Here is a 9,806-nt window from a genome sequence, read left to right as displayed (position 1 = left end):
CATTTACTACACGAGAACGTGTATACAATGTGTAATGACAATTTCATTGTACTACCTACCTTTGTAAACTAAATATACTTCTTAAAAGAGGTTCATATGCTTGTTTTTGGTGCATTTGTAAAGTCTTTTTACACCCACCCGACAACCAACTGCTATGCCATACTACTGTTCGATTATTTAATGGTGAATGTAGTCTGATCAATATAGTGGGGGGGGGGAACTAAAGGAATTAAGTTTCTTATTCTACATTGAACTTTTTATGTCCCCCAAGCAGAAATTGTACATGGTTAATAACATTTATTTTGAGGAGTTTATTTCGAGATAACAAGAATATTCAACAATACCAGCCATGACACACTTTGCAAAGACAATCCAATGCATACCACTCAGTCATATTTCTTTTTAATAAAGATGTTTTAATTATATATAATACAACCACTGGAAAACATCAATTCTATGGAAACAATTACATAAACGTTTTTGAAATTTCAACATTAATTTCTCTTAATAAGCATATTACTTGATTTGTTTTTCAAATCTATTGCTAAAAATTTAGAGAAGTGAATGCAGAAACCTTAGCAAGTGAACTGTTCATTTGACAGTGTCCCAATTGAGTGAACAGTTCATTTGGCTGCTGGATAAAGCAGCTCCAAAAAAAACTATATATTAATCAAATTTCCAAGGGGCCAGTGAAATCAAAGATATTCTTCAAAAAAAAAAAAATGAGTAAATCAGGTTTAAAAAAGTTCTTACAGAATTTTGTTAAATTTGAATTAATTTGCCAGCACACCCCCCCCCCCCCACCAGGCCGGACTTTTAACACAGTATTTACACATTTATATCCAAGTGATAGCCACAACTCTCCACGATGTGCCATAATACTTCCATTTCAGTTGAGTTGAACAATTTGGAAAGAACATAAAGTAAAAATGTTTAAATAACTTGTAATCGAGCAGAAAAATAGCATAAACAATATGATGCAATATTAAAACGATATTACAAAAAAACATTCTCAAGAATTTGAAATAGTTCAGTCATTCAATCATTTCAAATTCATAATCAGCAAGAATTTTCAGAAGCAAATAGTTCAATTCCAAACTTTTCAATAAATACCTAGAGTATTCATAGCAAGGTTAGCTAGCATAGGAGAACTAAATATGCAAATTACACATATTGATTTCAGTTAAACATGCAAATGGCTATTATGGTTTTACTAGCAACATTCTTTAACATAATTTTTTAAGCCAGAAATCATTTGCAAACAAACATACTTTTTTTAACCCAGCTAGTTTCCATAGAAACAAGTCTTCCAAAATTTACAAGTCTCATTTCAAAACAATAATTCGTTGTCCGTCGAACATAGTCTAACACAAAAAATAAGTCGTCAACAATAAATCCAAAAAAAAAATTTTTAATGCTGCAACTCAAGTTCCAACATTTTTTTGATTCCTTGTTCAGTAGTTTTTACTTTTCTGTTTTCGTTCAAATTTCCAGGGATTCAAAGTTGGCAAAAATGCACGAATGGATCGAGTGTACAAGAGTAGGAAAAAATTACTCAAACGCAAGGGATCCCCACATTGGGAGATTTAACCAAAGCGTCATCAAAGGTCCTTCTCAACGTACTCGATGGACAAACAACAAAATTGCCACAGAAAATATTCAAAGACTTGAACAGTTAAATGGCCCATCAATTCTAATCCACATTACCAGTAATGGTCGGTGAAATCATAAATGGATGAACAAAATAAACTATCATTTCAAAGAACATCTCCTTAGCCCGTGAATGCTGGAAATTTTTCAGATATCATGGAGGAAAGAAAATCACAAACTACATATTCTCAGGTTGATTTTCAGAGACACAAACTTCCTTCGGAGCTGATTTGTGCATCGTCATAGTTACCTTAGAGTAGTTCACAACTTTCTTCCCAAATGAAAACTGCAATCTGTTAAAAACTCGTTCTATTTTTTTTTAATGCCACAATCTGTCGAGGTGCAGAAAAACTGTGCTCAGACACGAATTGTCAACAATGGTGTTCTAAACAAGTAGCCCGGAATCAGCAGCCATAGATTCACAAGAGAACTCTCATGTCAGAACAACCATCAATTAGAAGCATTCAATACTGAACACTTTCTAGACTACTTTTTTTTTTTTTTATAAATACAATCATTAAAACAATGAACAAGGAATCATGAAAAAAAAAAAGATACCTATTCTTCTAGTCATCTGACTACAGCTCATTCTTCAACAGCTGGGAACCTCTTGTGAAGGTATTTCAGAACACCTTCTGTCATGATATGCTCGGGATGCTTCATGACTTCTGTGACATGTTCGCTGACGAAAGTGACATGCTTGTCTTCGATGATAAGAATGCGATCAGGCCAAGCAGCATAGCCAAGAGCGAAGGTGTTGTCCATGTTATCACATACAACACGTACTTTCTCCTCATCATTGTGGTCGGTTGTCAGTAGTTCTGGTTTCAAATCCACTAACATTCTGTTAGAGGGGAAAAATGGATGGAATGAGTAAATAAAATGACATGCAAAGTGTTCAATAAATGCATCAATTTTGAACAAAATCCATCCATAGTTCATGGCATGCAATTGGTTTCATGCAATGACTTTATCTGTAAAAATCAACTGACCTGGCTGCCTCAATTCTGTCTTCTAAAGTTTTATGAGAGTTCACAGCTGAAAATTGATCGCCAAAGCTCCAACCATCCTTTGGGTGAGCCTCCTGCAGATAAACGAACACAAACTGAACTCTGTCCTGGAATTCTTCAAACATGCTGAAGAGAGGACCACCTTCGATGATGGTCTGCAATGCAAATAAGAAACTTGATTATTTAATGGACAGACAATAAAATACAGTTAACTGATAGCAATACTTCTATTTCATTTCAAATTAATTTAATAAGCGATTAAAATGTTTTTAACATTCATATCTGAGCAAAGATAGTGCTGTATATTCATGGATCATTTAGTCCCCCCCCCCCATGTAGTGAAGATATTGTCCTTGTATGCATACATGAATTGAATGTTGTAAAATAACTTCATCAATGTACTATGTGAAAACAGTTATTAAATTGAATTATCAAATGTATATTCTGCCATTTTTTACAAATTGTCTCTAGAGAATACAAAACCTGGGACAACTGCTTCATTTCTGGTTGGGAACAGTTACAAAACCTGGGACAACTGCTTCATTTCTGGTTGGGAACAGTTACAAAACCTGGGACAACTGCTTCATTTCTGGTTGGGAACAGTTACAAAACCTGGGACAACTGCTTCATTTCTGGTTGGGAACAGTTACAAAACCTGGGACAACTGCTTCATTTCTGGTTGGGAACAGTTACAAAACCTGGGACAACTGCTTCATTTCTGGTTGGGAACAGTTACAAAACCTGGGACAACTGCTTCATTTCTGGTTGGGAACAGTTACAAAACCTGGGACAACTGCTTCATTTCTGGTTGGGAACAGTTACAAAACCTGGGACAACTGCTTCATTTCTGGTTGGGAACAGTTACAAAACCTGGGACAAATGCTTCATTTCTGGTTGGGAACAGTTACAAAACCTGGGACAAATGCTTCATTTCTGGTTGGGAACAGTTACAAAACCTGGGACAACTGCTTCATTTCTGGTTGGGAACAGTTACAAAACCTGGGACAACTGCTTCATTTCTGGTTGGGAACAGTTACAAAACCTGGGACAACTGCTTCATTTCTGGTTGGGAACAGTTACAAAACCTGGGACAACTGTTTCATTTCTGGTTGGGAACATACATCACCAAAGCCAGACAATAGTGGGCAAGAATGAAATACAAGTAGCGTTCTGGCTGACAGATTTACGTACCCTCATTATGGGTCAGCTTTGCGATGAAGCAATTAGTATCAGTGGCTTATCTTTATGGGAGTGGATGTCTGAGACAAGAATGTGTTCTTTGTCTTCAATACCCATCAATTCTACATCGGGTCGAGCATCACCAACATCTATATGAGCTTTGAGTAAATGTGCAACACCCTTTCCAACAAAGTCAAAACATTTCATCACCTGTAAAGAATCAGGTTAATAACATTACTTCTACATTTTAACATTACTACTTGTCACCTACAAAATAAACTTGCATAATTTGCATCTAATCCAAATTTTGAAATGACTAACAATTCAGCCATAAAATTAAGTTGTTCAAGCAATATTGGATATGTTTAAAGTAGTTAATTCATTAAATTTACATAATTTTTAAATAAAGAAGGAAATAGATTACATACCTCTGAATCTCCTTTGTAAACTGGTACAATAAATGCAAAGAAGGGCACTCTTCCTTGCATAATATCTGCACACACACCATGTTCTTCCAAGACTTTTCGTTCTGCTTTCCGGCAAATATCAAACATCTCCATATGGTATTTCTTTTTATTAACATGTGCAACTTTATGATCAAATTCTTCAAAGAGTTCTTTGGACAACAACACTTCTCTCATACGCTTGGAGACCTTTAATACTAAATCACGATTGCCAAGGAACTTCTCTGCAGATAGACCTTTATGAAAATAAATGAAATTCCAATTTTAGTACACTTCAACAGCCTCAAACCAAATCTCGCCATTTGCAACAAGATTAAAGAGGGAAAAAAAATGATTTCAAAGTTCTATGTCATCTGCGTTTATCACTTTGATGTACTAATGTGAATGTTTCAAACTACAGGGAAATCAAATCTGCAGACTGAAGGTAAAAACTGTACATCTCCTAACTTAAATTTACTAATTTAGTGGACTGTGAAAGTTGCAGTAAGAAATCAAAACAAGTATTAATAATTATACTGTAGAAGGGTTAATTATTCACTGGGTTTTAATTTTGCTTAATTCACTGACTGGAAAATGAGCTAATTAAAACCCATTGAATATGTAAAATTGAGCATAGAACACATTATCTAAATGATAAAAAACCCACTGAATATGCTCGAAAATCTAATTCAGTGAAATTTAAACCCAGTGAAAATTAGTCATTTTAATATATAATTTACACACCAAGATTAACAAAATACTGTGGACAAGTTTAAAAGAATTCAATTTTCTTGACACATAGGGAAACCGAAAAGGATGAAAACACAAATTTGTGATTGTGTCAGACAATGAATGCCGTATAAAACCTGTCCACAGTATTAGAAGCAAAAAGATGTACACTAACAAAGTTTCACAGATACAAGTGACAGCAGGTCAGATCAGATCAGATCAGAGAGGGTACACCCAGAATAGAATTATGATAGGAAAAGGAAATTGAGAAAACAGAAAAAATTTTAATTGTGGAAAAATACATAGTAGAAAATCTAGAGTCCAGAGAAGGTTAGTTTTGTAGATATAGGGGTTACCTTGGGTTTTTACATTGAGGGAGGATTCTACCCCATTGGAATGGCCGTTCACTTGCTGTTCTACTTTCAGTTTTTTATTAACTGATTCATTGTCATTCAAGGCAAGTGTGTTACCATTACTCTTCTTTTTCAAGTCCTTTATGATGCTGAACTCTTCTCCATTTGGAGTATTGGTTACCTCATCTTCGTGCACCCTCTTACGGGAAGTCATCGTGTCCTGCATGATGAAAAACATCGTTTTTAGCTGAATGTAGTATACTACAAGAATTTCCTTTTTTTTTAACAATGTAAATTACTTTGTCTAGTGTTATCTGTCAACGATTCCAATATCCATGTTTTTACAAGACTCATCCTAGCTGTATTTTTTTAGCCATAAATAATGACAAATGGAAGTCATAAAGCAAAGACTTTCTCAATGTCAAAAATAAATCAAAAATCAGGTTTATTGGGGTTGGTAAAACATCACAACAAATGCACTTGTATAATAAAGTTGTCTACAGTATGTTATCGATCACACCACGGCCAATGTCAGATTTGGAAAAAATTAAATGAGACTATTGTTGAAAAATCAAACTTTACTACTGAGTAAAACATCAATGAAATAAAAACATCATTTTTTTTGTCCATTATAATAGTAAAACTGAAAGTAGTAGTGTAAGCACTTTGTGAAAAATGGCACAAATGTAAAAAAAAATACACCAAAAATAAATTAATTATTTACTAATTAATGGGCAAATTAGCTACTCCTGTGACCAAAATACTGGGTGAAGCATCATTTCTTAGCAAAGGCTATGACGAATGGGTGCATTTACCAAACGTCTTGCTATGTGTAGTATGGGAACCAATAACATATGCACATGACACAACTACCATCCATTTTAAAAAAGCATGGGATGTTAATATATCATGAAGAATTTTAAAAAAGCATGGGATGTTAATATATCATGAAGAATTTTAAACAAGTCATTGTCAATGACACGTCCCCGTTCCGTTCATATTTGAGTGACATATACATTCAAAGCAGATCATGACCGAAATGCACCTGCATATGTACAACACATTGTGCTAAATCTGAACAAAATCCATCCATGCATGACTGAGATCCGGTTCTGGAATTGTGAAAATATGTGATTTTGATGCATTTTCGGCCTTAAAATGGCCATCATTCCGCTATTGTTAAGCAGATCATGAAACAAATGCACATATCTATTTGTGACATGATGTACCATGTGTGTGTGAAGTTTGAACTTGATCAATCCAGACATGTCTTGGATACGGATCCAGAACCGAATTCTTTAACAAAATGGCCGCCAGTCGGCCATTTCGAACTTGATCCGGAAAAAAAAAATGACGTGCATCAAGGTCCTATTATGTTTAATGTATGTACCAAATTTGAACAAAATCCATCCATGCATAACTGAGATACGGGTCCGGAATGGTGAAAATGTGCGATTTCAATGCATTTTCGGCCTTAAAATGGCCGCTATTCGGCTATCGTTAGTCGGATCATGAAAAAAATGCATGTGCATATGTCCCATATAATGTGTGATGTATGAGTGAAGTTTGAACTTAATCGGTCCATGCATGTTCGAGATACAGGTGATCACGGACGCACGGATGGACGCACACAGGGCAAAACATAAGTCCTCGTTTTCGGACTGCGTCCGAACGGGGACTAAAAAGCATGGGATGTTAATATATCATGAAGAATTTTAAAAAAGCATGGGATGTTAATATATCGTGAAGAATTTTAAAAAAGCATGGGATGTTAATATATCATGAAGAATTTTAAAAAAGCATGGGATGTTAATATATCATGAAGACAAACCAAACTACTTACAGTATTCGGCATGTCCGGCTTCTGGTTACTGTTTCTTTCGCTATATTGTGTGGTATTTCAGTTTTTTGTTTTGTAGTCTGTAAAACCAAGAAGTTTGAAAGTCAACACTGTCGTTATATTTACCACAAGAACAAGAAAAAAAGGCAACTTTATATTCAGTTTTCAGTAATAATGATTGACGTACTGGAGCATGAATTTTTCCCTTTCATAATTTCATCAAAATATCAATATCTGTTCACCTAAGTGAGATTTGTTTTAATCTGGAGTTGATTGTTCTTTATCGCAACTTTTGTGATCTCAGATGAAGTTATTAAGGATTATCAGTTGACCCACCATGTAAAACAACCAATTGAGATTATTAGACAATTCAAAGTCCGGATTATAAATAATAGAATGAAAAAGTCATAAAAAGTTTCCATAGCGAATTTACAATACACTTGTCAAGTCCATACTTTGTATACATTAAGGAAAGTTTGTAGCCTTCTCAAAATGGTGAACAGCATGAAAATTAATTTCTGTTCTAGCACATTTTTTTTTGAACAGAATATAAACAAGTTTTGACAACAAACTAAATAAATATATCCATTATGTGCCATAAGCGTATATATTTTGTTGTCAAATCCTTGTAGTTGCCACACAACGAAACCATTGTTTATACGGGACGACATATTCTTTCAGACCGCTATGACGTCAGTATACCATGAATACATTTACTGAGCACCCGACGATCATAGCAAGCCTGGATATTAATGACTTTCCCAAATATGGCTCGCAGACTCGTGCTGATCACATGCACATCCAGAATGGCGCGATTACCTATATAGACCATCAGCACATTTTATCGACTCAACTAATTTTTGCGTCGTCGAGATACTTTGAGACATGAACAAACTCCAGGACCCGGTATAATTTATTTCAAGTCGACTGATAAACTTGGTCGTGGAAAAATAATTTGGTCAAACCATTATTCCATTATAATATTTTTTTCGAAGTAGAAAACCCTTTTTTCATGTACGGACATGATCAGAAATGAAACCCCAGAAAACTCTTAATTCAGTTACAGTCGTCAGTCGGCAACGCGGCGGGCCACGAGAAGCCATATCATGAGCCGCGTTTGAAAACGTTATACGAACTAATTACAACTACTGATTGTTCGCCGTGTTTTATGTCATTTAATATCGTTCTATGGCACGTTTTTTTGTAAAAACATCGTGCAGGAAAATAACCGAATATTGCACAGAACAAGATGTAAAATGCCCCCACCCCGCAAAAAAAAGCCAGAAAGCACCATAATTGTCGATTATTTGAAACAATGTATCACTCAAAATTTACTGGTGCCAAAAATTAATATTTGCTGCAGAATGCAGAGTTCAAATTTTCGTGGTTTAAGTTCTGTATCGATTTTTCAAGTCTACCTCAGCGGCATACACTCGTGTTACACACAAATGATCGGTGGAAATTTCCAACACGATGTCTCAGCTGGTTAAGTTGAATGCATTGTCTACATGCACGGTTGCAGACTAGCTTTAAAATGTGTGCAATTCGCTCGAAAAAAGAAACGTAAGAGAAAGAAAAATAGATAAATAAACACCTCAAAGAAGAAGATCCAAGTAACAGTCTATCTGGACAGGTCTGTTCGATCCGTCCACTGGAATCTGCGTTCTTGGTTTGAGATCTCTCCGATGTAGACTAACAGGCACAGACGCCGGCGATGAAATGAACGAAGCATACACGCACGGGCGTTGCGCTGTGGAATTCTACTGAATTAGAACGGAAAATCCAGGGGAACCAATGAGAAATGATTGTTCACGTGAATGTACGGGACCGCACCATTGTATAACGTTGTATGCAAATTAGGAGGCGTTGCCGAATAAATTGGGTTGTGTAATTAATATTTATGAGATTGAACCCAATGTGGTTCGCCGGGTCAACGTGCAATGGAAACTTCCCATTTCAATCTTTTCTGAATGTACCATTGGAATTCCGTGCAAAATGTAATAACGAGGCAGTTTGGTTGTTAGTCTTCTACAAAATACACGTATTAAAGATGTGTGAGCGCTATGTTATATTATTTAAGTTTTACTGAGGTGTAAAAATACAGTGTGTGTTGATCACCCTACGAACCGCGAGTTTAAAATGAAATGTCACTTCGCATTTCACTATCATGGTCACGGCATCCAGCACCTTCAGACTGAAAGGTAATATTATTGTCACCTAAAAGTTTCCGGAGTTTCTGAAAGCACAATAAGTACATAAAATATGCACAAGTTTGAATCATGTTTTGTACAAAATGTTTGCTTGTAGGTGCCTAACATCGTTGACTCCGTCTAAATGGTCGGTGCGACTGTCTCAGACCATGGAACTAGTTCCATGCTCAGACTGGTTGTGGACTCCACGCCTCTACTTCATTATAATGTTCTATTATTCAGCATGTTAAATTGTAGGTTACTTTGAATAATAATACGCATGTTTTAAATCAATTTATTAAGTCCATTATATGTTGTGAGCGTTACTGGCTGTTAGTACGTTTGTGGATTTCATTAATATATAGGAGGGGTACAGGCCACATTACCATTGTTTCCCATCATGGCGAGGAAAT

At 35.5% G+C, this 9,806-nt stretch overlaps 1 protein-coding gene across 1 annotated transcript; it reads right to left on the bottom strand.

Moving 5' to 3' along the window:
• Positions 1 to 377: 377 nt before the first annotated feature.
• LOC100378491 (type I iodothyronine deiodinase-like) lies at positions 378 to 8,910 on the bottom strand. Its single transcript, NM_001174171.1, is given in 7 exon segments — positions 378 to 2,494; positions 2,643 to 2,815; positions 3,852 to 4,049; positions 4,268 to 4,539; positions 5,368 to 5,584; positions 7,208 to 7,284; positions 8,799 to 8,910. Coding segments are annotated over 6 exon segments (1,131 nt in total). The 5' UTR covers positions 7,220 to 7,284; positions 8,799 to 8,910; the 3' UTR covers positions 378 to 2,235.
• Between the last annotated feature and the right edge of the window lie 896 nt (positions 8,911 to 9,806).

The sequence above is a fragment of the Saccoglossus kowalevskii genome, chromosome 12 (assembly GCF_978046115.1).
Source record: "Saccoglossus kowalevskii chromosome 12, keSacKowa6.1, whole genome shotgun sequence".
NCBI lineage: Eukaryota > Metazoa > Hemichordata > Enteropneusta > Harrimaniidae > Saccoglossus > Saccoglossus kowalevskii.
The sequence above is the reverse complement of the archived record's forward strand: the minus strand, read 5'-3'. Positions and strand labels throughout refer to the sequence as shown.